The sequence below is a fragment of the Maniola jurtina genome, chromosome 19 (assembly GCF_905333055.1).
Source record: "Maniola jurtina chromosome 19, ilManJurt1.1, whole genome shotgun sequence".
Lineage (NCBI taxonomy): Eukaryota > Metazoa > Arthropoda > Insecta > Lepidoptera > Nymphalidae > Maniola > Maniola jurtina.
Window position 1 is genome coordinate 7,207,086 of NC_060047.1, and position 26,302 is coordinate 7,233,387.

General features: G+C 39.6%; 5 protein-coding genes across 8 annotated transcripts in view; 3 read left to right on the forward strand and 2 right to left on the reverse strand.

Moving 5' to 3' along the window:
- Nucleotides 1–11,320, forward strand: part of LOC123874915 — a 47,351-nt gene extending 36,031 nt beyond the window's left edge. The window contains exon 3 of the mRNA XM_045920478.1: nt 5,514–11,320. Coding sequence (XP_045776434.1) covers nt 5,514–6,233 — 720 coding nt within the window. The 3' untranslated portion in view covers nt 6,234–11,320. The remainder of the gene's footprint in view (nt 1–5,513) is intronic.
- Nucleotides 504–2,763, forward strand: LOC123874910 (protein ALP1-like). 2 transcript variants are annotated; one of them, XR_006798033.1, is made up of 3 exons: nt 504–1,109; nt 1,277–1,402; nt 1,933–2,763. XR_006798033.1 is itself a non-coding variant. In XM_045920473.1 (2 exons), exons 1-2 carry the CDS (start codon nt 672–674, stop codon nt 2,740–2,742), a joined length of 1,248 nt encoding a protein of 415 aa, XP_045776429.1. In that variant the 5' UTR covers nt 507–671; the 3' UTR covers nt 2,743–2,763. The 2 variants fall into 2 exon arrangements, 1 of the variants encoding a protein (XP_045776429.1); XM_045920473.1 differs by lacking the exon at nt 1,277–1,402 and having other exon boundaries at nt 507–1,109.
- LOC123874914 lies at nt 1,151–3,521 on the reverse strand. Its single transcript, XM_045920476.1, has 3 exons — nt 3,025–3,521; nt 2,756–2,859; nt 1,151–1,849 (listed from the first exon to the last, which is right to left on the reverse strand). The coding sequence occupies exons 1-3, from the start codon at nt 3,305–3,307 to the stop codon at nt 1,232–1,234; spliced, it is 1,005 nt and encodes a 334-aa protein (XP_045776432.1). The 5' UTR covers nt 3,308–3,521; the 3' UTR covers nt 1,151–1,231.
- A 737-nt stretch (nt 11,321–12,057) lies between the features above and the next one.
- Nucleotides 12,058–22,674, reverse strand: LOC123874907 (zinc finger protein 91-like). Of its 2 annotated transcripts, none has more exons than XM_045920469.1 (11): nt 22,592–22,674; nt 20,415–20,811; nt 19,997–20,171; nt 18,525–18,623; nt 17,479–17,645; nt 16,564–16,739; nt 15,478–15,619; nt 14,932–15,057; nt 14,327–14,451; nt 13,277–13,396; nt 12,058–12,449 (listed from the first exon to the last, which is right to left on the reverse strand). In XM_045920469.1, the coding sequence occupies exons 2-11, from the start codon at nt 20,796–20,798 to the stop codon at nt 12,377–12,379; spliced, it is 1,587 nt and encodes a 528-aa protein (XP_045776425.1). In that variant the 5' UTR covers nt 20,799–20,811; nt 22,592–22,674; the 3' UTR covers nt 12,058–12,376. The 2 variants fall into 2 exon arrangements, with proteins under 2 accessions (XP_045776425.1, XP_045776424.1); XM_045920468.1 differs by lacking the exon at nt 22,592–22,674 and adding an exon at nt 22,378–22,477.
- The window catches only part of LOC123874905 (RNA helicase aquarius), a 63,821-nt gene continuing 58,614 nt past the window's right edge, over nt 21,096–26,302 (forward strand). The window contains exons 1-6 of one of the 2 annotated variants that reach the window (XM_045920461.1): nt 21,096–21,272; nt 22,546–22,646; nt 23,229–23,385; nt 23,904–24,108; nt 24,547–24,739; nt 25,346–25,499. In XM_045920461.1, the coding sequence (XP_045776417.1) occupies nt 21,186–21,272; nt 22,546–22,646; nt 23,229–23,385; nt 23,904–24,108; nt 24,547–24,739; nt 25,346–25,499 (897 nt within the window). In that variant the 5' untranslated portion in view covers nt 21,096–21,185. Of the gene's footprint in view, nt 21,273–22,545; nt 22,647–22,920; nt 23,021–23,228; nt 23,386–23,903; nt 24,109–24,546; nt 24,740–25,345; nt 25,500–26,302 lie in introns of those variants that run through there. The other variant, XM_045920462.1, reaches the window with a different exon arrangement.

Consider the following 26,302-nt stretch of genomic DNA (forward strand, 5'->3'; position numbering starts at 1 on the left):
AACTCAACCCGTCTACTCAAACTTTGAAGTAGAGTTGTCGCCAAATGTAGACCAATTTTCAATGGAAAACTTAAATCCTAATTTTAACTCTGCATAGACAACGAGGCTATAAAACGCTGCGCGGCTATAATCCGTAGCTAGCGATAAAATAAATGTCAGACATTTCCAAGTTTCGAGCGGACAGAACGAGCGACCCAGCGCGCATCAGAAAAAGAACTTTACGACAAGATTAGAAAGAGCGGACGGTGTGGCAACCTCGCGCGGCCACGTTCCAAGGCGCGATGCGGCAACGCCGCGAGGCAACGTCATATACTAAATTTATTTTCATGAGCAGCGCTAGCGACGACACCACCGCTACATTACATACATTCGGGACCGCATGATACTATAATGATATCACGCGATATCGTCTATTTTTGAATCTCGCAAAACATGCACTGCACGGTTTTTAACGCCGCCGAGTGAAGCAAAGGGGTCGGCGAGTTGCGCTCGCGAATAGGTGGGTCCACACCGGACGATCCATCGATCCCGCGATCCGCGATCCAGGATCGCGGATCGTGGATCGTGGATCGTGTTATGCCGATCCACTCTTGGAAACTTGCGATCCCAAATATGCGCTCCAAGCGATCCTAAGGCGATCCGTGATTCAGCCAGTCTAACTCTTGTACGATATGGAGTCACACGTACAACGGCGGCGTCTTGCCGTTGCAGCAGTAACTTTTATTTTGCTTAAATGCTTGCGCAAAAAATCACAAAAAAGAAAACGACGGTTTTGGGTGAAACAAATTTACAAAAATCGCTTGGAATCTGGGACTCAGCTGTACGCAGAGTTAGTGTCAGATAAAGTTGAACACAATTTTGCAAGAATGAATGCTAATCAATTTGAGATATTGTGTTCATTATTAAATAACAAGCTAAGAAAGAATGATACAAATTATAGAGATGCCATTACTGTGAAGGAAAGATTATTACTAACATTGAGATTTTTAGCAACTGGAGATTCGTACGTCAGTTTGCAGTATCTGTTCCGCATTTCCAAACAGTCTATATCGATAATTATTCCTGAAGTTTGTGAAGCCATCATTGACCTGTTAAATGATTATGTAAAGGTAAGTAAAACCATACTTTATTACTCAATAAAAAAGTAGTGTATTACAATCATAATTTAAAGAAGTAACATGTTTACAATTATTAATTATTTTTTGAAAACATGATATAGGTAGGTACTTATTTAATTCGGTGGTGACTGTGGAAGTGAATAATCCTGAGGTTTCAGAAACTGGGACTGCGATGAATTGGAGGCTAGATGAGCAGACGGTGATGTCTGTGGAATTGGAGCTGGATAATTTTGAGGTTGTAGAGACTGGGACTGTGATGAAGTGGATGCTATTGGTGTGCCAGGGTATGAATTAGTGTAATATCCATAATTGCTATCCCCATATCTTCCTGTGTCAGCTTGAAAAATAACTTGGCATATAGCATTTTTGACATTAACTAATGTTACTGCATCATATTTCCGCAATTCAGTAGATATATACTGCCCGAAAGCAATGTAAGAATCAGTTTCCGGTTGTGGTGGCTGAGCACATTGTTGCAGAAGTTGGAAAGCCTCTGAAAGAGTTTCATCTGATATGTCATCTGCATTATTAGAAGTAGTTTTCTTTCTTTTTTTTGTTCTTTTGTTTGTTGTTTGGACACTGGATTGTGCATTCTGATCATTCTGCTCTCTACTCTGATCTGTGTGGTGGTTGGCTCTCTCCGGTTGTGTGTCACTAGTAATGTTACTGTTCTCGTTTTCGCTCACTGTAGTATTAACTTCAAGTTCCCCATCAGTCGTATCAGATTCTACCTGTAACAACAATTATTATTACTATTTACTGCTTATTCTTATTTTCAGCTTTATATTATAATTAAGATCTCCTTTATTTTCAGGTGCCGTCAACTAAAGAAGAATGGCGTACAGTTTCTCAGCAATTCGAGAATAAGTGGAATTTCCCACACGTGATAGGAGCGATGGACGGCAAACACGTCGCTATACAATCGCCTTTTAATAGTGGCAACGACTTTGATAATTACAAATTATTTCCTAGTATTGTTCTTTTTGCATTAGTAGATGCAAATTATAGGTTCCTGTATGTGAATGTTGGGACTAAAGGCAGAATATCAGATGGAGGCGTGTTCAAAAGCACAAATTTATATAAAAAACTTGAAAAAAAAGAGCTAAATATTCCTCCACCGGAGATATTGCAAGTTCCCTATAAAATTGAGGTACCCTATTATATACTAGGTGATAAAGCTTTTCAGCTTAATGATTATACTATGAAACCATACGATGGTACACGGGAAAGGGGTTCTTGTGAAAGAATTTTCAACTACCGACTGTCAAGAGCACGTAGAGTAGTTGAAAACGCGTTTGGAGTACTTAGTTCTGTCTACAGAGTCCTGCGTAAACCTATGCTTTTGGAACCAGAAACTGCGACTAAAGTCGTGCTGGCAACGGTTCATTTATATAACTACTTACGCAGTAATCCTAACTTTATATCGCCAGGAACGTTTGATACAGTACAGGAGAATGGAGATGTAATACCTGGAAGCTGGCGAAATGAACCGCCATCACAATCGCTACAACCGATGGCCGTCGTACCAAGAAGAGCAACAGAAAATGCCACTACAATACGGTCCCACTTAGCAAGACACTTTGTTACAAACCATACAATAGTTTGGCAAAATGAATATCAGTAAACTAATAGCTCACAATATGTTCCAATGTATCGCGTGTGGTTCCGGGTTCATTTTTATCCGCCATAAAGTCGAAGTCATCATACGCAAACCACTTTGATTTATATGTATCTTGAGCACCTGAAATAAACAAGTTACTCATTAAAATAACCACGTGTATTTCTAACAGCTTAAATGTAAAAAGCGAAATCACGTGAAATCCACAGTAAATATTATGATGTAATTACTTATAATAAAATATATAATTTTAATACCTACAGATAAAAAGTAGCTTTGTTTTCTTACCGGATCCAGTTATACGGCTTTGCTTCTCTCTGTGTTTCTCCCTTCTGTAGCCTCCCGCCAGAGATCGCATTTTTTTCTTTAGGTTCTCGATCGACTTATTCCCCATTTCACGAGAAATCTGACACCAAGCATCATCTCTAACACCTCTATTGGTGTAATTAGAATCTTTGGGATCCCATAAACATTTAAATTCTTTATAAAGCGATATCAAACGGCGACTTTCTGAGATGTCCATGGCGAGGTGGATCGCGCGAACCAACACAACCGTCCACACCGCGCGCATCACGCAACTGAGGCACCTTTGAGGCTGGCACAAAAACCGACCGCACACGGATCGCGCGAGGTAGGGAGCGCGCGCTCCAATACGTGCGCATGGATCGCGCGCGGCACGTCCACACCGCCTGCATCTTTGGATCGCGCTGCTGCCGCGCGCGATCGGAGCGCGATGGATCGTCCGGTGTGGACCCGGCTAATGAACAATGGAACGGCCGTTTTCCGTGCAGCGATAAAAGGGTGACGCAAAATGATTATTTGCAGCGTTGCGATGAGTGGCCGCTGAGTCAACCGTGCCAGTTGCCACTGCCGCGCTGCGACGCTTAGCACAGCGCCTCGATTCTCATTGCGTTATCTACTCCACCCAACACCACATTCAATGCAACGTCTCGAAATAACTCCGCTCAGCTGTATAGCTTATAAAGTAGGTAGCTAGGCACCTACATTTCTGTCGTAGAACTTCTACTTAAGGTACTTACCTACTTAGTTATTTTATTTTTATAAACTTACTAGGTACTTGATAAATTAAATATGTACTTAACGATTTATTACTATTCTGTAATGTTACATAATTTATAAGAATGCTCTAGGTAATGTTATGAGTTTAATGACTCTATTTATATAGGTTAACCTCTAATTTAAGATTTATACTAAAAAATGCGCTAAAAAAGAAAGAGGGAAAAAACTTATTTTAGATATAGAACAATGGAACGTAATATTAGAAAAACAATTCTGTTATTTCATCTTTGCGCTAAAAGTAAAGTGCCATTAGAAAAAAATTATCCAAAAAAATCTTAATAATGCAATGGATAAAAATTAGAAATGCAAGTGGTCGGAGATTAGAGTCTTTACCCGTTGGATTATTGTCATTCTCACCTACAGTTCACTTTACACTTTATCGCGGAAATATGTAGAATAAAAACAAAAAACACTCTGATAATAATTTATTCGTCTTAAAACTCATATTAATAATTAAGTCATAAGAATCTAAGACCTAGTTTAACTACTTTTAATAGTGGTTTGTTTATAAATAAATGCTTAAGGCTGCGAAGTGCGTAAGGCGTGTGCCACCTAATTGTGGTGGCAGGTGCACGGGCATCTGCCCCGGGTGGACTTGGTCTCCATTTGCTTTTTTAAAAGCCTCCCTTTTTCACGACCATCGAAGGCTCTGCGTTGCGAGATTACATTGCTCCGACTGACTCCTCGAACTGATCGCGCGATGTATAACGTTCAATAGAAATGTCTGAAGTCAGGCCCCTGTCAACTGTCTATCGCGTTTTACTACACACATTGCAGCTGCTAAGATAGAGCAGCTGCTGCTGGTTTTTCCAGTTTAAAATGATAAAAAATTAAATTTCCACTAAACTGCAATTCTTTTAGTCCAAGTCTTTGTTTAATTCACTACTCTCAAAATGTTTTAAATACCTACCTATAATAATAGTGGATTTTTTTCGTTATATTAGAAAGGCATAGTAAGCCATCCCTTAATTTGACTTGGGAGATTTTTATAGAGGAAATCTCATTTTTAGCATTTAATTTTTATCGTTACCAAAATTCTATTGTACCTACCATAAATAATAATACCTAAAAAGTTCCCTATCTATTTAAACTGCCGAAAATTAAAAACCAGAACAAAGTTTCCTTCTATCACAAGTGGCCCTTCGAGGCAGATCTGGAACAACCTACAGAATGTCTACTGATTATAAAACTATTTCTGGTTTACGGCGCCGAGTAGAACTGGAACATCTTTGTTGATTTTCTAATTTGGCTGAAGATCTTTTGTGTAGCGAACAATTTGTAGAGGAAGAATGCGGACGCCAGTTGTCGGGTAAATCCCACAGTTGTATCGCCGAACACGAACTCTCTACCTGGGCCGATCTGCAGGGGTTGCTCCCCGGGTGCATATTGTGTCCAAAAAAAGGGAAGGGTCCCTTCACAAAGCGGGCCCAGGTATCTTTAGCGTAGCTTTATCATTGCCGGCGAGGGATCCGCGCTGTTGTTTCCAAGAGGGATCCGTACTTTTAGTAGAGTTTGACATTAATTTAGGTACTTCCTACTTTTTGAATTTGTTTTTTGATAGCCAGAAAATCTTTGTTTTATGTTGTTACGATAACTTTAACGGAGTTGGAAACTGTTCCCTCGAATAACAATAATTACCTACCTACCAATCGTATGTCAATGTACAAGTAGTAACGTGGTGTGGTTGTGTTTTGCAGGGCTCGGGCGGCGGGTGCGGCGCCAAGCGGCGCGCCGGCTCCCCGTGCGAGGGCGGCGGCAAGGTCGCGCGCTGGGAGGACTCGATCGCGCGGCTCGAGGCGGTGGCCGCCGGCGCGGGCGGCGAGGAGTGCTGGCGCGCCGACGAGGAGCGGCGCGCGTGTCGCCGGCGCTGGTGCGGCGGCTGGTGCGGCGCGCACGACACCATCCGCGCCGAGAACGGCAAGTCCTACCTGGAGCTGGGCGGCGCCGCGGCGCGCGCCTGCTGCGACGGCCGCGCGGCCGGCCGCTGCGCCTCGCGCCGCTGCTACCGCGAGCGGCGCCTCAAGATGATGAACCTGTGCGCGCTGAAGCTGGCGCGCTTCCGCCAGACGGCGGACCCGTCGCTGCGGCGCTCCGTGCTCGTGTGCAACACGCTGCGCGGCATCGAGCGCGAGATGGAGCGCGAGAGCGCGGAGGAGCCGGCGCCCGAGCTGGCGTGCGCGTCCGCGGCGCTGCTGGGCGCGCGCGACCCGGCCGCCGGCCGCGCCACGCCCTTCCCCGCGCCGCCGCCGCCCGACCGCGACTCGGGCTACGGCGACGAGGAGCCGCGCGCCATCGACTGGGGCTCCGTGCTGAGCCTGTCGTCGCGCTCGGCGCTGGACCCGCCCGAGGACGCGTGGCCCGACGACTGGGGCTGGAGCGAGGACAGCTTCGTGCGGCTGCTGGTGCCCACGAGTTAGTGGTCGCCGCGCGGGCAGGACGCGCCCGCGCCGCCCTGAGCGCCCGCGCGCGCGCGCGCCGCGCCGCCGCCAGCTGAGCGCGGCCGCGCGGCGCGGCGACGCCCGCCCGCGCGGCACATCTAGTCGGCGCCACGCCGCCACGCAGTCACTAGTTAGTGTTATGTGATTATAATGGGAAGGTGCTAGCTTCGGACGACACGCGGGACTCGTACGCGACCCGAGTTATTTTTGATAGTTTTTTTCCTTTGAGTGAACTCTGACAGAAACTGGAGTGACTTAGCTGAAGACGTTATCGGATGTTTGAAATTTTTGTTGAAATTATTGTGTAATTAATTAGATAAATGCTATATTTATTACGTTGAAAGGGAGGAGTGACGATTTGAAATTATTTCTGTCTTGATATTTTCCATGTATGTATGTATCGGACGTATCTCTAGGACGAAGCGTGACTTCGGGTGGGTTGTTGCGGTACTGCCGTTCGTGGAAGTGTGATCTCGTTCCGTTTAGTCTGTTCGGGCGCACAAGGAGCGCATGGCGGCACCGGAGCGCGCACGGTTAGGTACCGGCAGAGTGGACATTGTGCTTGTCTCGGGCACTGCGGAGAACACTGCAGTTCCGAACTAAATGTCATCTGAACAAATTGTAATTAAATACGTAGTAAGTACTTAAACGAACCGATGAACTTTCATTAGTTCCGCATCCACTGCTCCCGGGCGGCACTGTAATTGGGTGTCAATTATACAGCCTTATCGACAGTCCTTACGAAAGTCTCGCGACTTTAGCACTATCTGTTGAAAAATTGGAATTCATCAAATGTGATTTAACATTAATGTGATCGTACTTAAGACATCTCAGTTGGAATTGTGAATCGAAATCTGTCCGAGAATCCGCGGGCCCCCTGGTGAAACTTCTCTTTTATCTATGTACCGATTAAGACCAATAAATAATGATAATTATTTAAGAACTATATACTATACTAATATAAAATTACCACTGGATAATTTCTTACGGTATTTACTACTAACGTTAAATGCAGTTCCTAATATGTAATGATTTTAATATAAGTGAAAAATAACAATTAATTTGCAGTATTTAATTCTAGTTTTGTACTGACGTTCACTAGGGGGCCACCGGGCACAATCGAGGGAATCCTCCAGTAGCGACATCTAATAGAGAGTAGGAAGACGAGTGTTAGAAATGCAATGAGATTTGAAACATCGAAAATACTTACTGACTATATTAATAGACAACCCGACCTTCCTAAGGGAGTTCTAGTCAATGTGATTCTACGCCATCCAAGTTACGTTTGGTGGCGAGTTAGATAATGATAAGTCCTCTCATTAGAGACGTCGGGTGGGAATCATCTTGCGTGAAAAGTGGCTTATTGTAACTGCGTATGATCGGGATTCGAGGGCGGAGCGCCGTGAAAAACGGCATTTGACGTGCATAATTAACTAATACGGTCGACGAGCTTAAAGATCCTTTGTTTTTGACATTGAATGTTGTACAAGGTTAATTATTCTTTGTTGCACTCCGTCTCGACAGAGACGACCGCCCTCCCGACGACGCCGCGCGTGCCACTGACTTCACCCTCGGAATTGCGACTGCATGGACCAAACATACCTACCTAGCACGACTTTTAAATAGAGCAAAGTACAAATTTCAAATAAAGTAAGATGCATTAGTGCTCCGGCGCATGTTTGTCCACCGTTGTCAATTACTCAAATATTTGAATTGTGATTCGGTAGCTAATGAGAGAAACTCTATGTTCTTAAATTTAGTGTACATATTATATACGGAGTTGGGCATTATGGCGCAGTGATCGCGGCCGTTGTAAATACATTATGTAAAGTAATTTTATGATATTCGATGTGGAGCGGCGTTCGGCCCGCCCGCCGCACTCCGCCGTTCCAACAGCCCAGCGACTCAATTGGGAAAGGAACGCTTCGGTAACAGTTGAAAGTCTTACGCTGCTTTAAGCTAATGTAAAAAAGTTGGACACCACGCGCCAGCTGGATCAAATTGCTTTTCATCACTTTATTTTCGGTTTACTTATCCGTAGAAGATTAATTCTAATTTGTGTGTAGCCAAAATCTATTTAGAGTGGAACAAGCTGAGTATTTCAACAGTTACCGAAAATTCCCCGTAATTACTTCTTGGGCTCTTGGAATTCGTGTTGTATCATACGACCTCTATTCTGTCCAATACACTCAAGTACAGATTTACAAGATACATTATCGCACTCATAGATCAAGACTGTTTCAACTCAAAAAACGTTTTTTTTAAAAACTAAGAAAAACAGATTTATAAATAAAATACAGAAAATATTAATTAAAACATTATAAAAAAAATTTGAAGGAGTTGTTGTGCTTTGATTTACATAAAGCTAGTTACAATTTATAACAGTTTCCCGTACAAAAATTGAGTTGGGTATCAGAAACTGAGGTTAGATCAAAAATCAAGGTATTTGAGTTATTATTTTTGAAATAGTTTTGATCTAGGAGTCTGATATTATAATTCGTTTTAATATAAGTGTCACAAAATATTGCCAGTACAGATTGGGAGATGTCTAGTTAGGTCCATAGGTATATGAGTTATAAACTCGGAATCCATCCACATGGTCAGAAGGTTACACGAAATTTTTAAGTTTGCCAACTTAATGCTAAGAATATTTTGCATTATTTTCATTCGTTTTAATTTCAGATGGAAAAAGTTTTACCATTCGGCTTGTAATAAAGTCTTTAACAAAACAATACATAATTTTATATCCTTTCGTTACCAAGTACGTATACCAATCTCGTCTTTTAAGGGGACAACCGTTATCACAAACAAAAAAAAGATTTGCCTCAAACACGGCTAAAGGACCATCTCGATTAAACAGACTTTTGAATTAAAAAAATCGCATTCAAATAGGTCCACCCATTTGAGCGTTATGATACCACAGATAGACAAACTTATAACAACGCAACGGTCAAAAAAAATAATTTTGTAATTCCTATGTCTAACCTGTGTGTCCTATTGGATACCTTCCGACCATGTTCCTGGGTCTAATAAATTGATTCACTCGATAGTTTTGTGTTGAGTTCCGGTCGGTTTTTCATCTTATGATTTATTTTGTATACTTTACCTATCTAGATATTATTTTTGTTAAACTTGTCCGTATGGTTGGTTGTGATGGTTTACTTAAGTAAGTTAGTGAAATATGGATAAACGCGTCTATTTGAAATAAAATACTTTCACGTTTGTACTAAAATTTAGCCTGCAAGTTTGTGCGTCTGTCGTATGAAATTTTCAGTTTTCGTTACGTACTTAAAGTTAATGAGTCTGATGCTTGCGAGAGACTTTTTATTTTAAATTCTTGACTGTACCAATTAGAATAATAAATAATTAATTAAATGATATTATATGAACAGCAAACGACAGACGCAAAAACTTATATCAAATGCTTGCAACATGTACAAAAATAATATAACAGATAAAAAATTACCTTTCCATTTTTTTTCAATGAAATACCTATATTGTTTTTCATAAAATTTATATATATTGGGAATTGTAAAAATTATCAAATTAAATAAAAAATTGTACATCGTGCTCAACACGTATGAACTTTTGGTATGAATTCCGGTATAAGTATGTCTGTTCGAAATTATGTACAAACTAAGCGGATAGCACTATTTATTACATTATCACGCCTATTCCTTGCCTTTTGTTACTTGGCTAGACGTACGCTTCACGAAAGTTGGAAAAGAGTTGGTAAAGAGATCGCAAACTCTTCCCAGGAGGCCCAAAAATCGCTACTTTGAGTAGGTGTAAACACTGAAAATGCGAGTGACGTCAGTGTTAGAATCTATCATTCACGCTGTGAAGAGATTACGCCGACCTCTGCTGACATCGAGTAAAAGCCGATGATTTTATTGGTTGCCCGATGCGGTGGAACCTTGCTGCTGACAGCACACGCATTTTCAGTATGTGAAAACTCTTTATTGGGAAAGTGGTCGTCTTGATTTATGCGATCTCCTTTACGGTGCAGGTTCTACTTGCGCGGGTTAAGAACTAGGGTTGAAATCTATAGAGCACACGTTGACTTTGCTTAGACTTAACTTTCAGTTAAAACGAGACAGATTTATGCCAGCGGTATAACGCTGTCTCGTTTTAACAGTGTCTTAAGTCTGAGCAAAGTCTAATAGAGCTCTGATCTATGATTGCTGTGTATACTGTAAAATCGGCTACAACTTTCGTGACGAGTACTCTTCTTGAACAAGGCGAGGCACGCACGGTGTTGTGACTACAGCAATAATTGTGGACAGTAGACCTTGTCTTATCCGTCTTCTGGTATGGCTACGTTACCAAACGATTATCATTTCCCAATTTTAAAAATAAAAAGGCTAGAAGCCTACTTAAAATATCCGTACTTAAGTTGACCGTTAAATTGTGCACTACTCACACTTTCATTCACTCCAATCCAATCATTCACACAGATCACTCACTAACATTATTGTTCATTCCCGTTACAAGCGGTATAAAGACGAATATGCTCAAAAAAAGCACGTGCATTTGAAATTAAATTTTATTAGTGTAAGTTTTCATAAGTTTTATTTAACATAATATTTACGCGAAATGATTCTAAAACGATAATGTAGCCATACCGATCGTCGGGTGCTCTTCCAAGAAGAGTCCCCGACATCATCATACGTAACTTTATAATTATCTAAGTGTAATTCCTTAGTGTTTTCATTGCCATTGGTTACCAAAAATGACAGGATTTTTATTGAAAGGATTGTGTATATTCTAGAAAAAATACTCCCATTAGAAAATCGTGAAACCAATTCGAACAAACTTGTGCTGTACATCGAATTGTTATACGTTCCTCAAGACTAAAGTTATCCGAAATGGTTTCCCCATGTTCTAATGCAAGAAATATTGTAATATAATTATTGTTTAAGCTGTTGTGTCGAAAATAACAAGAACAGGAATAATTTTGTGAAACAATGGCACAAAGAATGAACATAAAATATTATATATATTATAGATACAGAAATGTGGCTATAAGAGCAATTTTTATAATAAATATTTACTGTTGATGAAAACGCTGGCTTTTATTTCAATCGTCATTAGACCTTAAAGATTTTCCTCAAAGTTAAAAAAATATTGCAATGTCCGCATAATTATTACAAGGCAGGGGTGAATGACCTTTAGCACAATACCTACAGCATTTTATTATTAGGTATTCACATCCGGTTTGCATTGGCTATGATCTCACTTGATCGTATGAAACTGAAAGAAATTGATAGAACAAGTCTAACGACAACGCTAGTCCATGCGAAATCCATGTTTTAGGGAAAAAGAATGGAAAACAGGATTATAATAATATAGATGCTTGGTTTTCTGTGAGGTAGAGAGCTGTGGTACTAGAGGAACCGCCATGCTTATGCGTTTTGAAGAATTTGTAGACCCGCCTCTTGATTCTTGAGTAACCCCTTGGAAACTGTTCCACGGTTGGTTCACAATTTAAACATAGAAAATATTATTTACGAATCATTGCTCCTGATCCTGAGTCCTGACATCTGCGGATAGAGAGTTGAATGCTGTCCTTATAGTAAGTATCACAGACTTGCAGAGGTAACAGTCCATACATGATACACAGACAGTAAGATCCATCCAAAACTTTGGTAGGTATCTATTTATTTTCAAATCACAGTTCTACAATTTACGTTTTTCAAAACTGTAACTGGAAGATTTCTGTAGGTACCTTTTCTTAGGGCCGATTTTTCAATCGTCAAACAACCATGTCAAACAACTTTTATCTGAGGAATAAAGACGTTTTCACAGATTTCCTATAGAAAAAATTTCAAAACCTCAAATTTATTCCTCAGATAAAAGTTACTTGACGATTGAAACCCTTACAATAATCGAAGGAAGCTTTAAAGCCCAAAGCAGTAGGTACCTACTTTTTTGAATATTGTCTTTTTGTCTATCTGTCTGTGCACTCATCACTTTGAAACTACGGTACTTTCATGATCGTTCAGAATATTCCACGAGGAAAGTTTATATTAGGTAGGTACTTAGGTATACTAGGTGCGAAGCCGGGGCGGACAGTCTAGTCACTAGTAACATCCTGCAGCCCGAAGCTCCTCCACATGCTTCTAATTCGCATCACCATTAACAGCTTGGATCCCGTGAAGAGTCCGTTTGTGTTTCCACATATCTCCTGAACGTCTACAAAAAATGATTATACTTACCTATACTTGAAAACATGATTATATGTGAAATATATAGAGCGCACTTTGACTTCGCTTAGACTTAAGTTTCAGTTAAAACGAGACAGATTTATGCGAGCGGTATAACGCTTTCTCGTTTTAACAGTGCCTTAAGTCTGAGCAAAGTCAAAGTGCGCTCTATAGATCTCAGCTTATGTGTTAATAGATAGTGGAAATCCCTACAAGTATAAGAGAGAGCAACTTAGGAAGGGCGACCTCACACCGGACCTCGCAGCGTTGGCAGATTCTTCAATAGGAGTCGAAGGGAGCCGCTGGATTCAGGCGGCACAAGGCCTGTGAAAGTCCTTACAAGAGACCTGTTCAGCTGTGGTCATCGGATATATTATATCGGTTTATGCCGATGACGACACAACGATATAGCAGAGAGGTCTAGTCTCATAAGATATCCATAGATGACGACAATATTCAGCTATACCTACAAAAGGTGTCATAATTATAGTAGTCAAATTCAACGTAATATTTGAGTACCTTCAAGGCAAGATAGAACCTGAAAGTGTCATTATCATCATCAACCGATAGACGTCCACAGCTGGATATATGTCTGTTGTAGAAACTTCCTGCATATGCTGCGGTCTTGCGCCGCCTGAATCCAGCGGCTCCCTGCGACTCGTTTGATGTCTGTCCACCTAGTGGGAAGTTGTCAATGTTAATGTCAAGTCCGTTCCAATCCAGAAGCTTAAAGACGTCTTCCAAAGCAGTGGTCAACCTCGGCTTCCGGAATGCGGCGCCGCAGATATCAAACATAGAGAAATAGTAGTTCGTTACCTAAAGGCAGTTCCACACACGTCGCACTCGTGGGGCTTCTCGCCCGTGTGTATGAGGGTGTGCACGGTGCGCGCGTACGGCCTCCGGAATGCGGCGCCGCAGATATCACACTTGTACGGCCTGCAAACCAAAAGCTCAATCAAAAGATCACCTCTGGCGCAGGGTAAACGCTTCTGTGATCTCATAAATGTTTATTCTGGGTTCGATTCCTGGTTTGGGCAATGAAGCAATTTATTTACTTTTTAAATAAGTCCAGCCCTGGTCTAGAGTAAGTGTCTGGCCTCGAATAATTACCATGCTATAGGGAAAGACGCGCCGCGTAGAGATTTAAAGCGTTCCGATACAGAAATTAGAATTGTGCAGAAAGTAGAAAATAAACCGTCCTATCGGTGTAGCATGGGCACGGCGATACGCGTACTAGATCTACAACACCGTTGCAATTATCGTCTGCTTATCGGTCTTCTATCGGATATATATTTTGGAGTGTACTCAGCAACCCCACAATTTTATTCCTCCTTCATCGTTCTGCCACAGAACACAGATAACCTTGAGCATTGGCATCCTTGTGTGGTCGCCCTACTCTACATCTATTCGAACGAAACGTTTTTTGCTCAATGTTTCTGATAGGAACCGCTAAGGTTTGAAGCCCTTCCAGCTTCCGTATTTCCTGCCTCGTATAACTTAGAGCGCACTAACAAGGCAAGAGTGAATAGGCTTTTTCTAGGTAAATTTTTCTGCTCCCGAGCAAACAGTTGAGCATATCCAGAACGAGTGCCCGCGCTTTAGCGCTCGTATTGAAGCTCGAGTTTGAGGTTGAGTACCAAAATAGGGAATGTTTAGCAAGTCTGCTTTTGTCAGAGCGAAAAACCACTAAGGTTTACATGATATTGTGTGTCATTCCGTCTACATATCAATAGGTGGTGAGCATTGTGGTGAGGTAGTCAATCTTATGTGGTGAGGTTTTGCTCCAGGACCAAAATTTGTCGGCTTTGCGTCGATGTCATGAGGGCAGTGGCAAAAACTTTAGATGTGGTAGTGTGGTAGCGTAACCTTTGGTCGGTGTGGATGCGCGCGTGCTCACGCAAGCGTGCGGCGGCGGTGAACGTCTTGGGGCAGTCGGCGCACGCGAAGGGGCGCTCGCCGGTGTGCGTCCGCCGGTGGTCGTCGCGCTCCACCTACCGCCACATTTCACACACTTTATCCTATAAAAATACTGGGAACCCATTTGACCTTTGTGGAATGTTGATAGGTTTATGTGCTAATTTATCGCTTTTCAAAGTACGGCGTGGTACCAGAAAGTTGTAACAATAAAGAGAAAAAAAAGAAAAAGTTGATAGGGAAGCTTGGCCTCGACAAAGTTTATAGATTCGCATCGCAAAATAATGTCGGACTCAAATGAACCTGAAGAAAAAATTCCTCGTATCACGACGACAAGAGGTCTTTTCGAACGAGCCCAGACGTTTGTTCACAATTTACAGGTAGCGTCTTGCTACATGGATCCTTTCATAGAGATGAATCAATCAACGTTGTCGAGATGTAACATATAGAAAGTCGTACTAGTAGCCTGGATAGCTACTTATATGTACCTTCAGTACTTATATGTAATATGAACTTATATGTAAGTTCAGATAGAGGTGCATTGCGCAGGGAGTTACCTTAACTTTGAAGGCTTTGGAGCAAAGGTCGCAGGGGTAAGGGCGTTCCCCGGTGTGCATGCGCATGTGTATCGCCAAGTGGCCGGACTGGTTGAAGCGACGACCGCACACCCGACACGGGTAGCCCTAGATGTGAACAGCTATTTATTCTAAGTACTCTAACAGATCACAACTCAACTATCTACCTACTTTATCAACTCTGACAGACCACAGGTCACATAATAGTTTCAGTACGAATCTACAAAATTTTTAAGTTTTAAAAAGCAAAATTTCAGGAGTTTGATTGGATAATCCACACTAATGTCTGTCTGTCCGCTACCAATTCACCGTCAGTCCATTACAGAGATAGCTTATATCCCGGGGATGGACACAGATTACTTTTGTGCCACAAAATCAAAGAGTTCCCAAGAGATTTTTAAAAACCCGGACATTATCTAGTATTAAAATAATTGGAGTTCATTTGTATGGGGAATGGTCGGAATCTGAAGCGCTCGAAGGTGAAATAAAATCTATGAAGAAAATTGACTGACATAAAGAAAAACTTACAGGTTTGGAAACTTTGTGCATTTTCTTATGTGTGTGCAGAGCGCACATGCTGCCTAGTACCTTGTCGCAGTCCTCACAGACGAAGGCCGTCAGAGGCGTGCCGGCCGGCCGGTCCTCCCCGCGCTTGTGGCGGTATAGGTCCCTGGAAGAAAGCTGTATTATCTATGTATCCTTTCCAAGTTAGCCCGTTTTCATCTTCTGTATCATCAGTTACTACCAGGTGAGAACGCAGTCAAGGACTAACTTGTAACGGAATAAAAAAGTGATCCTATATAAAGGTTCCTTTTTCCTTTTGTGGTACGGAGCCCTAAAAATGGTGCAGTACCAGAGACATCAAGGAAGAATAAGGTCCGATAAAAGAAAACAAGAAAGGAGTAAAAATATACCTAAGTATACTGAGAAGGGGCTAGCTTTACTGGTTACGCACTGCTTAGCCGGGCTATCTCCGCGTTATGCAGAAAAACGCCGAAGCTTAGCTAATAAGTATACCTACCTGTTTTCAAAGGCCGATTCCAGGCCTGCAAGCCTATTGTATAGATATTTGTGGACACTTCATAGAAAACTACTTCACAATGTACCTACAATTACATACTAGTTAGTTACCTACTAATGAGCTATACGAAATAGGCTATACTGATAAAGTTGTAAAAAGGCTGACACACAGATAAACTTGTTATTTAAACATTAGTACATAATAATCGAAGGACGTGTGCCCTAGTGTGACAACGCATATCAATTGATTGTGATTGTTAAGCAACGTTGATCCAAGTCGATAACTGGATGGGTGACCGACTTCAGAGGTCCGAAATTGGCGTTTTCGTTTCCTCCATGGCTCGGAGAGCATGTTAAACCGTCGGTCCTGGTTATTACCACTAACATCTGATAATAACTGTCAAGTCGAAATCTCGTTATCTTAGAGAGTTGTATGCGGAAGGATCTGGGAACCCATCACATTATTATCCGAAGAGAACTCCTACCATTATAGATTAATGGAAAGGGGTCACGACCCTCAGTAATGAGGAATAACGACTATAGAAAACATAATAATTCAACAACATAATATTATGCTCACGTAAAATTACTCACCTAGCTGTAGCAAACAATTGGTTACAAGATCCGCAGTTCCACATCTTATTGCTATTGCCAGTCGTGTAAGGCCTCCGCTTTCTGACCGTTGTCTGCGGACTTGCTGCTTCCAGGTTTGGGTACAGCTTTTCATTAGCATCGCTGATTGCAGAAGTCGGTTCTGATAAGGATTTATCCTGTATACATGAACAAATACTTAGTCTTTGAGATGAATCTAGAAGGATTTTCGACACGGCAGTTGATGAGCTGGTTTCCGCTCTACCAATCTTTAGCGACGTTGGTAATGGAAGCTAATTTAAAATGTTTGCAAATGATCATAAAAATATGTAGATCTTATACTTTTAGGGATTTCCACTCTCTATTAACAAATAAGCTGAGATCTATAGAGCGCACTTTGATTTTGCTAATTGACTGTTAAAACGAGACAGCGTTATACCGCTGGACTGTAAATCTGTCTCGTTTTAACTGAAACTTAAGTCTAAGCAAAGTGAAGGTGCACTCTATAGATTTCAAATTTAATTTTGTAGTCTCTAATATTAGGAGGAAAATGGTTAAAGACTTGACGAGTGACATGTTACATGACACATTTTATCCCTGAAAATTCCCACGGGGTTTTCCAAAAACAGCTAAGGCAGGAACTAGGTTTTAACCAACTTTCAAAAAGGAAGTGGTTCTCAATTCGGCCCGTTTTTTTTAAAATATCAAAGTTTCAAAGCCGTGTACCGCCAAGCGATTTAGCGTTCTGATACGATACCGTGTAGAGACCGATAAGAGGTATGGGTTTAATAAAACTGCCATAACCCTTCCAAGCTAGCCCGCTTTTATCTTAGACTGTATCATCACTTACCACCAGGTGAGCTAACTTGTAACAGAATAAAAAAAATAGTTCTTTTTAAAATATGTCTATAAAATTACCATTTCCCCAGTATAAAAGTTCTCCTGGCCCAAGCATATAAGACGGTGGCGATCCATTGCTTCTCCGTTCGCGAAGAGGTAACTGCAATAATCGCATACGAACATTGTGCTGAATTTGCACACGTTTATATTGCTCTTGCCGTTCAGGTCCATGCAACATAGCAGTTCTGAAAATAGCACTTTTGAACTTATCTATATACTTACTTACTTAAAGAAAATCTAGAGTCAGTATAGGATAACTGGATAAGTAAGGCAGGTACCTACCTCTTTTAAATTACTTTCAGAAAAAGAGGAGTTTCCCATTTCGATATGTCTATGCTGGTTATACCTACACCGATTTCTCGGAGGTTTTTGACCCCATTTGCAAAAATTTTCGTCCACTCAATAGACGAAGTTTGCGAGATGTCCCTATGAAAATTTCTAGATCCAACTCAGTTTCTTTGACACGGAAAACAAAACCGACATGGAATGGGGAATATAGCGAAGCGCGACCTCAAAGCGACGCACGATTTCGCAGCGTTCGCGGGCTATCGCGGCGCGAGTGCAGAACAAGAAGCCCGAATGAAGCTTCAAACCATACCATACCTATACCTAGGTATATTACCTAAGAAAAGATGGAATGAAATGAAATGAAATTCCATGCGTTCACCTAGGTGTTTGTAACATGTAAAGTGTTAGTCAAAGCATGTTATAGCATATTATAATGTTCAAAATCCCAAACAAAAACATTTCATGTAAAGTAAGAGCATTTTCCTATCACAAAGTACTGATACCAAAAATTATGACCAAGTTCTTTGCTAGGCTCGAAAAATGGAACCACACAGTTTTGTAAGGTGTCTTCTTCGACCACCTTCAATCTGTCATCGCATTCCTAGGATCTTCTGGCTCCTAAAATAAACAGAGTTGCTTGTAATATCATCCAAGCATGCTGTTTATTCAGAAGTTTCATCTCAGAAGCCTTGCAATCTCAAATTAGAAGCAACCTCTCAAGTACTGAAAAAACTAGGTGATGTTCCTACTAATTAGTACGTAGGTAATTAGTTTACCTCGTGGTTCCGTCTCCAACGCGGTTGACAGCACTCTTTCGCATACACTGCATACAAGCCATTCGCACTCCAAGTCAGTACCACTGGCGTTGCTTATATCTACAATATAAAACTGAAAGTAAATAACCTGCAGGCTATTATCACCATAGATAACCCTGATACAAGCTTTGAAATAACTTTGAATTAGGTAAGACTGGTACATCAGATCAAATAGAAACCACATAAGGAGTAATCAGAAATCTCTGTGATTTCTTATTTTAATTACTTTGGTACCTAATTCCAAATAATTAAAAAAAATAACTAACTATTCATCATAAATACGTTACAAATTATAGTATAAAGGTAGTACTGTTCTTTAGTTCGGCTGAGTTTGTTGTCGCCTTCTTTTCAGACTAGGGCGCGTTTGGAACCCTCGTACCTTTAGTTTTAAGTTTACTCATATACGTAATAAATTCAATTAACTTAGAATTTAAACTATTGGCAAACAAAGAGTGTGCAATGGTACCTATTTTGAATAAATGATTTTTATTTGATTTGAATTTGATATGTAATTAATTACAAAGTTTCATTTAAAATTCGTTTTACAAATGAAAATGTGTCCTATCTATTTTGTTTCGTATGCTGCTTAAAACTAAGCATAGTTCAGCAATGCAATTAGGTCGAATGCTTTGATTTTCTCTCGTTTTTGGTCTGGAATACGAACGGACTCGCGACAAAAGAACGAGCTCCGTGCGCTCTGCATTTATAAAATAGGTCAGCAAATTGCATACGTACGGTTAAATGCTAACACTTATTAGAGTTTATTAGAGACACAATTGTGGATGGGGACCCAACGTTCACGCTATGAACGTACCTATCTATTAATAATAATCTTGGTTTCTGTGTAAGTAGGTAGTTAAATATAACTATAAATTGTATTGTGAATTCACAATTTTTTTTTTATTAGAACATTAAAAACTTACTTGAATTTGGAAAGAAAGGAATACGTGGTAACTGGCAAGATCGAGAAAGAAGAGAAGTGGTATAGGTAGGTACTATTATATAGGCATGTTACATAAAACTGTATTTATCCTCTACGCAATAATATAGTATGCCGAATAAGATAGACTTTAATTACCTATAACTATAATAGACCTAAATTGTTTAAGATCTTTAATATGTAACAGTTAAACGATCCAAATAAATTAAAATGATTCTTTTCTTCTTATTTTGTATAATGGCTTTTAGCAAAGGAATCTGAATATTAAGCAAAGATTTAGAAAATAATTTGGTTTTTGGTAGATGCCTACCTGGTTCTGAAATGTTAGAGCAAGTAGCTGCTAGATTAATTTCTACGTGCCCCATGCTTTATAGAACGCGTTGAATGTTGGTCCGTTTATTTCGACCTTAACAATTATAGCAAACACGCACGCTTAATATTTTGCTAATACATTTAAGTAGGCGCGTAAAGTACAAAAGTTGTAACTAGGTACCTTCTAAAACTGGATCGTCCACTGCAGCGGTCGACAAAGTTGTTGGTTCCTGTTCTTTGTCAGAGCAATGTAAAGAAATTGTGTGATCAAGCAGATCCGCATCCGTTGTGAAAATCTCGTTACATATCACGCATGAGTGCAAGGCTAATAGATTAGGCCCTGTGTCATCTGGCTCCTAAAATAAAGAATATTTTGTGCCTATCATTATCTGCACAGACACACACATAAAAATATAATGATAAGTTTTGTGTGTGTAAGTGATTATATTATGAGCCCATGTGGAAGGAACCTCAGATTTCTAAGTATCAGGCGTGAAGTGTTTGATTGTGTGTTAGACAGTTTAACATACAATCAAACACTTCACGCATACAGTACAATACAGTTATTTAATAATGAACGTTTAAAAATGGAACGCAACCTTATTTTTTTTCTCAGAAGATACTTGTATAGGCAGTAAAAATTGGTTGACTGTATTATCGTCCAGCAAAGTTGGTTCGTAATTGAAGAAACTATCTGGCTGTACTACGTACAGCTCTGAGTTTAATCCATTAGTTGGCTGTTCTACATCCAGAATAGGAACATTCTCAACATTGAAGTAATTTCCAGAAATATTTGAATTCAATGATAGTTCAGTTTCTACTGTAGAAATAAATGATTCAGTAACTTCAACAAGATCACTGTCGTTCGAAATTGTATCGTTAACAACCGTGTTACTAGTGAATAAGAGGTCATCTGGTCCGTAGTGATCCCTTAAAGTATCTGTTAATTCTTTATATGGAAAATCAGGTGGATCAAACATCATTTTTGCTAGATATCTGAAACAAAAGTTTATCATCCTCATTTTCATGTAGTTAGTTAAGTTTGCGACGAGTAAAATCGCAGCCGACAAGTAGCCAGTAGTTAGCGCACAAAAGTACGCACTGCGCACCATCCTCACTTTTTCATTTAAAACTTAAAAAGAGTCCATACAGAAATCTACAACAAAAAAAAACTTAGAAGAGGAAGAACTTTATTAGAGTCTTCCAGAGCTGATCGTTCAGACATATTGGTGATTTCTGAACGATGTGTCTCAGTCTATGTCAAAATTGACCTTGACAACTTATACTTGACAGCTTAGTGTTGACGTTTAGGTATTGTTAGTAAACGGTAGAGTTCAAAATAGATTTTCGCTAATTTTTGAATTACAAAAATGAAAGTAGATGTGCAACAAAATGTCGATAAGCCAAAAATACCACTACCAACACTCTCTCAGATAAATGCTGATCGAATAACACTCGTAAGTATATTTTTTGAGGTTATATTTATGTTTGCACAAAAATGGTATTTTCTGCAAATTTAAGTCATAACTGATCTAAGAAGCGCTTGTTGGAAATAGGAAACCACGAATAAAAACTAATAATGAGTATGAAGTTGACGAAAACTATTTTTATTGACATATATCGTATACTACAACAGCTCTACACTTTTTGAGGTTGTTACATTTCAAAATATTTGACAACTTTTCAGTTAGTATTTCAGGATATAAACCAAACGTTTCCCAGTTACCCCACTAAAAACCACTTTCTTTACTATACTTTGCCAGTTTGCCCACAAAAAATCTAGGAAACGTTTTATGTATTAGAACCTATTATTTATATGCAACTATTTCGTGGGAACTCTGCTTTTCTGGGATAAAAAGTTGCCGAAGTCAATTTCGGGGGTGTAAGCTACCTCTGTAGAAATTGCATATATAAATCGATTAAGTGGATAGACCCTTAAGAATCCCGTAGGAGCTCTTTGATTTTCCAGGATAAAAAGTAACATATGTCCAAGCTAACTCTGTAACAAATTTCATTAAAATCGGTTCAAATCGGTCGGTTTTTTTAAATCTCTTGGGAATTCTTTGATTGTCCGGGATAAAAAGTCCACTTTAACAATACTTACCTAAATTATAGATGTGACTTATTAGCTTTTTGTAAAGAATAAGTAGAAAATATACTCCAGTGTTAAGTCCCAATCCATACTAATACAATACATAAATGCAAAAGTATTTCTGTCTGCTAGCTTTTCACATCCCATCTGTGTAACCGATTTTGACAAAATTTGATACAATGATCCCATGCATCCCAGGGATGGACATACATACTTTAGTCCAGTCTATTCAGAGTTTCCTTGGGATAGCAAAACCTAATTGACACAGATAAAGTTGAAGGCATCAGCTATTGTTTTACAATATAAAATTAGTAGTTCAGTAACTATCAAACCATTCAATTTAGACATGTAAATAAACTACAATCCTTTTAAACACTAGGCTCATAAACACAGTTTTCTAAAAGTGTTTAATATAGTTACTAGTCTATCTATGATATTCATATAATAAGTAGTGCAGTGTTTAAACACACTTTGCAAATATAAGAGTACTCATTAAGCATTCATATTTATTTAAAACATTTCCTGTGGTTTACAGCTTTTTATATTCAATGTGAAGCCCACTAGTCTTGCCCTTTTCAATAAAATCTATGTAACACTCCACACTGAATTTGAAATCAATATGGTTTAATGATTTTCAGCTTGCGAATCAGTATTGGTCACCACAAACTAAGGAGAACCACTTACCTTTCGATGCAGCAATTGTGGAATCAATTTATCAAGCAGAGATCCTTGGATCCAAGTAAGTATTTTTTAAAACAGAAGAAAATTAAAGATGCCAATAATTGCACTAATAACATTTCTTAGCCCCACTGAAGTTAACAAAACACTGTTACAGGGTCATTAGCCTCATGGATTTAGTTCATTGACCTCATTTTAATTTTTGAAATTTGCCAGTTATGAATTATATTATTTTTAAATAATGCACTTTTATTTATTAAACTTATTGATGTTTTTTATTTATTTATTAACTTATTAAGTAATATTATTTTTATTTTTGATTTTTTATTATATTAAGTAGTATAAGTAAAAATGATGTTAGTAATAATCAAAATTCCCTTATTTTAGGGAATAGAAGAAAATTGTAATGAATAGTTCTGTAATTAAAGATTAAAAGTAAATAAATCTATTTAAGTAAATATTAAATCATGTATGTATGTTTGATAAACGTTGGGATCCTAAGGTACTAGAATAGCGACCTCACACTGAAAAGCGTAGCGTTTGGAAAACCTCAACTGGTGGACAGTCAAACAAGTCTCAAGGATCCACTAGATTCAGGCGGCGCAAGACTGACATATTAAAGTGACTAAATTTTATGTTACAGCTTTGCAGTCCGTCGTATCATGATGCTGGAGTTCTCCCAATACCTAGAGAACTACTTGTGGCCACATTATGAGACAGGCAAAGCGTCGCACGCGCACATGATGTCCATTATTGTCATGATCAACGAGAAGTTCAGAGAAAGAGTGCCTGCTTGGCAGGTCAGTATAATTAATTACCAGTATAAAATTCCTGAAAAAAATTAAACATTTATTGTTTAAGTAAGGTCAAACTATGGCCAAACTCCTCTTATTCAGAGAGGAGACCTGTGCTCAGTAGTAAGTCGGCCATGGGTTGATGATGATAATGAGCAACAGTCTCTTTGAAAAGAGCAACCATCAAGTTTCTTGCTAGTTCTCGTAATAATAGTATTTCAAACCAGGTAGAAGATGCATTTGACGATTCAAATGCACTTATAGGGCGCCTTCAAATTTGTCGCAAACTGCCACGCGGATGCAGCCGCACTGCTTTGTAAATCCATGTAAATAAAAACGCGTGACTGCAGCGCTACATCGAAATTACAAAGCAGCCCGTCTAAAGCTGCTGGCAAAGAAGGCGCCCTTAAAAGTTTGTTTGAATAAAAAATGATTTATTCTACCTTTATATCTAGGCCTCCATATTAAATGTACATGAGCAAATTTGACATGTATCTAAAATAAAACATATTCTTCTTTTTCAGCCATTTCTCAAAAAACCAGAACACTTCCCTGCCTTCTTCGAACAAGTTCTAAGAGCGAGCATAATGGAAGAAGCGAAGAATATGCGCGAACAAACTGCACTGCTTCTCTTCCTGAACCACTGCTTCGGTAGTATGGAGGTGCAGCTATGCAGAGACCAGGTCAAGAGGCTTGTCTCCCTGAGTATGTGGATCAGTTTGCAGGAAGGTTAGTGTTTTTAAACAGAAATTACACATTTGAATCTGGACTATATTCCCAACCAAGCATATGCTTGGTTGGGAATATAGTCCAGATACCAGATACCAGATATATGGGATACCATATCTATAAAATAGACCAATGGGTACAGGACAGCTTGCATCCTGGAGACACAGGCTACTTTTTATACCAGAAAAATAATGACGCCATAGGTTTTTTAAAACCTAAACTTACGTGGGCGATGTTGCTGGCATTATCCATTTAGTACAGAGATAGCTTGCATCGTAGAAGCTACTTTTACAAAAGCTATTTTTTAACTTGGAAAATCAAAGATGACTCACGAGACTTTTGAAATTTTAAATCCTCGCGGATGAATTCGTAGGCTTCCCCTAGTAACAAATATAGAGACAATCGCTAATCTATAAAATATAAACTTTATGGTTCTAGGAAGAAGAAATCAAGAGTTCAAAGCCGTGCCGAAATGGCGTAAATACTGGCGCGCCATACAAAAGAAAGACAAGCCTGAGCTTATGGATAAGTTGATGTGGGAGCGACGCTACTTACAGAGGCTAATGATCAAGTTTATGCGCATTCTGGAGAGCATTCCTGAAACGGAGGATGTTGATCCTCATGCGGTTAGGTAAGAACGTTTTAGGGTTCTGTAACAGAACAAGGAACCAATATATACTCCATACACGGAATCAAATTAATATAGCGCTCTCTCTACCTAATACCATACAAAAACAGAGACAGCGCTATACTAATATACCTCGGAGAAATTAGTATAACGCTCTCTCCGTTATATACTCCTACAAATGATAGAGCCAAACAGGGAGAGTGGATTAACTTGATTCTGTGAATGAAGTGTAGTATAGACTATACTACACTTCATTCACAGAATCAAGTTAATCTATACTATACTGTATAGTCCGTCTGTCACAGCTATTTTAAAATAAACTATTTATAAGAGTGCATGATGTTCCTTAATCTAAGTAGGAAGAGCTTTAAGATTGAAAAGGTCTGTTATAGACATCAATATAGAATATAGTAGTTATAGAAGGTGTGAAATATATGAAAAAATAAACTTAGGTTTATTAAATTCCCGAAAAACTTTTTGTTTTTCCGAGGCAAAAAGGATATTATGTCTGTCTCCGAGATGCAAGCTATCTCTATGTTAAATTTCATCAATATTGGTCAATGTTAGAGCCGTGAAAAGGTGATGTTTAAGGGTTGAACATCTTACTAGGTACTGTGAGCGGTTCCTGGAGTTGATGATAGACCTGGAAGCGCTGCTGCCCACGCGTCGCTTCTTCAACACTGTGATGGATGACTGTCATCTCGTGGTGCGATGCCAGTTGGCGCCACTGGCAAGACGGTCGGAAGGACAGCTGTTCATACAGGTAAGTAACTTTTTACCTGACTACGGCAAAGCCTAAAGGAAGGGTTATGATTTTAGCAGTTTATGTATGTACTGTGCATGTATTTGTGTGTGTATACAGATTCTTTGTGTTCCACTGGAGCGCCTTACTGAGCTGATTTTGATGAATGAGGTGTCATTTGATTTGTTGTAAAGGTCCGGGTGACTTTATCTTGTGCTTAATCAGTAGTATTAGATTATTTTTGAAGCCAAGCTCCTTATGACATTTAGGATGGCACAGCATAATAATGTTCTGCCAGTAAGTGGACTCTCTCTCCTCTTTGACTTCGCAGGATTATTCCTGTCAAGACGTCTGCGTCGAACGACTGTATGGAGTATCTCTTTAGACTGTGGGGATGGGGAGCAAAAAATTTAAAGGAATGAACGAACGCGGTCCCTCAGGCTAAATAGTCACTTACCCATATGAGTGAGAGTGAGTTAATTAAAGAGTTTAGAGTAGATTAATGGTATGAGTTCTAAACGGGCATACAGCTTTTGGGTAAATAATCTCATCTTAAATAGTATAGTCGATCGATCAAGACATTTTTACCCTCAAGCGATATTATGGTAGAGCGCATACGTATTTTTATCTACATATCACACTAATATTATAAAGGCGAAAGTTTGTATGTGTGTGTGTGTGTGTATGTTTGTTACTCCTTCACGCAAAAACAACTGAACGGATTTGGCTGGGAATGGAGATAGATAATATCCTGGATTAGCACATAGGCTACTTTTTATCCCGGAAAATCAAAGAGTTCCCACGGGATTTCAAAAAACCTAAAT

Coding starts and splice junctions, on each gene's coding strand:
- LOC123874914 (XM_045920476.1), bottom strand. CDS start 3,307: ATGCGCGCGGTGTGGACGGTTGTGTTGGTTCGCGCGATCCACCTCGCC. Junction 2,860..3,024: donor AAGCCGTATAACTGGATCCG/GTAAGAAAACAA, acceptor TGTTTATTTCAG/GTGCTCAAGATACATATAAA. Junction 1,850..2,755: donor GCGATACATTGGAACATATT/GTGAGCTATTAG, acceptor TTGTTGTTACAG/GTAGAATCTGATACGACTGA.
- LOC123874907 (XM_045920468.1), bottom strand. CDS start 22,400: ATGAGTACTCTTATATTTGCAAA. Junction 18,624..19,996: donor GGACGATCCAGTTTTAGAAG/GTACCTAGTTAC, acceptor TTTATATTGTAG/ATATAAGCAACGCCAGTGGT. Junction 13,397..14,326: donor CGCATCCACACCGACCAAAG/GTTACGCTACCA, acceptor TTTGGTTTGCAG/GCCGTACAAGTGTGATATCT.
- LOC123874910 (XM_045920473.1), top strand. CDS start 672: ATGGAGTCACACGTACAACGGCGGCGTCTTGCCGTTGCAGCAGTAACT. Junction 1,110..1,932: donor TGTTAAATGATTATGTAAAG/GTAAGTAAAACC, acceptor CTTTATTTTCAG/GTGCCGTCAACTAAAGAAGA.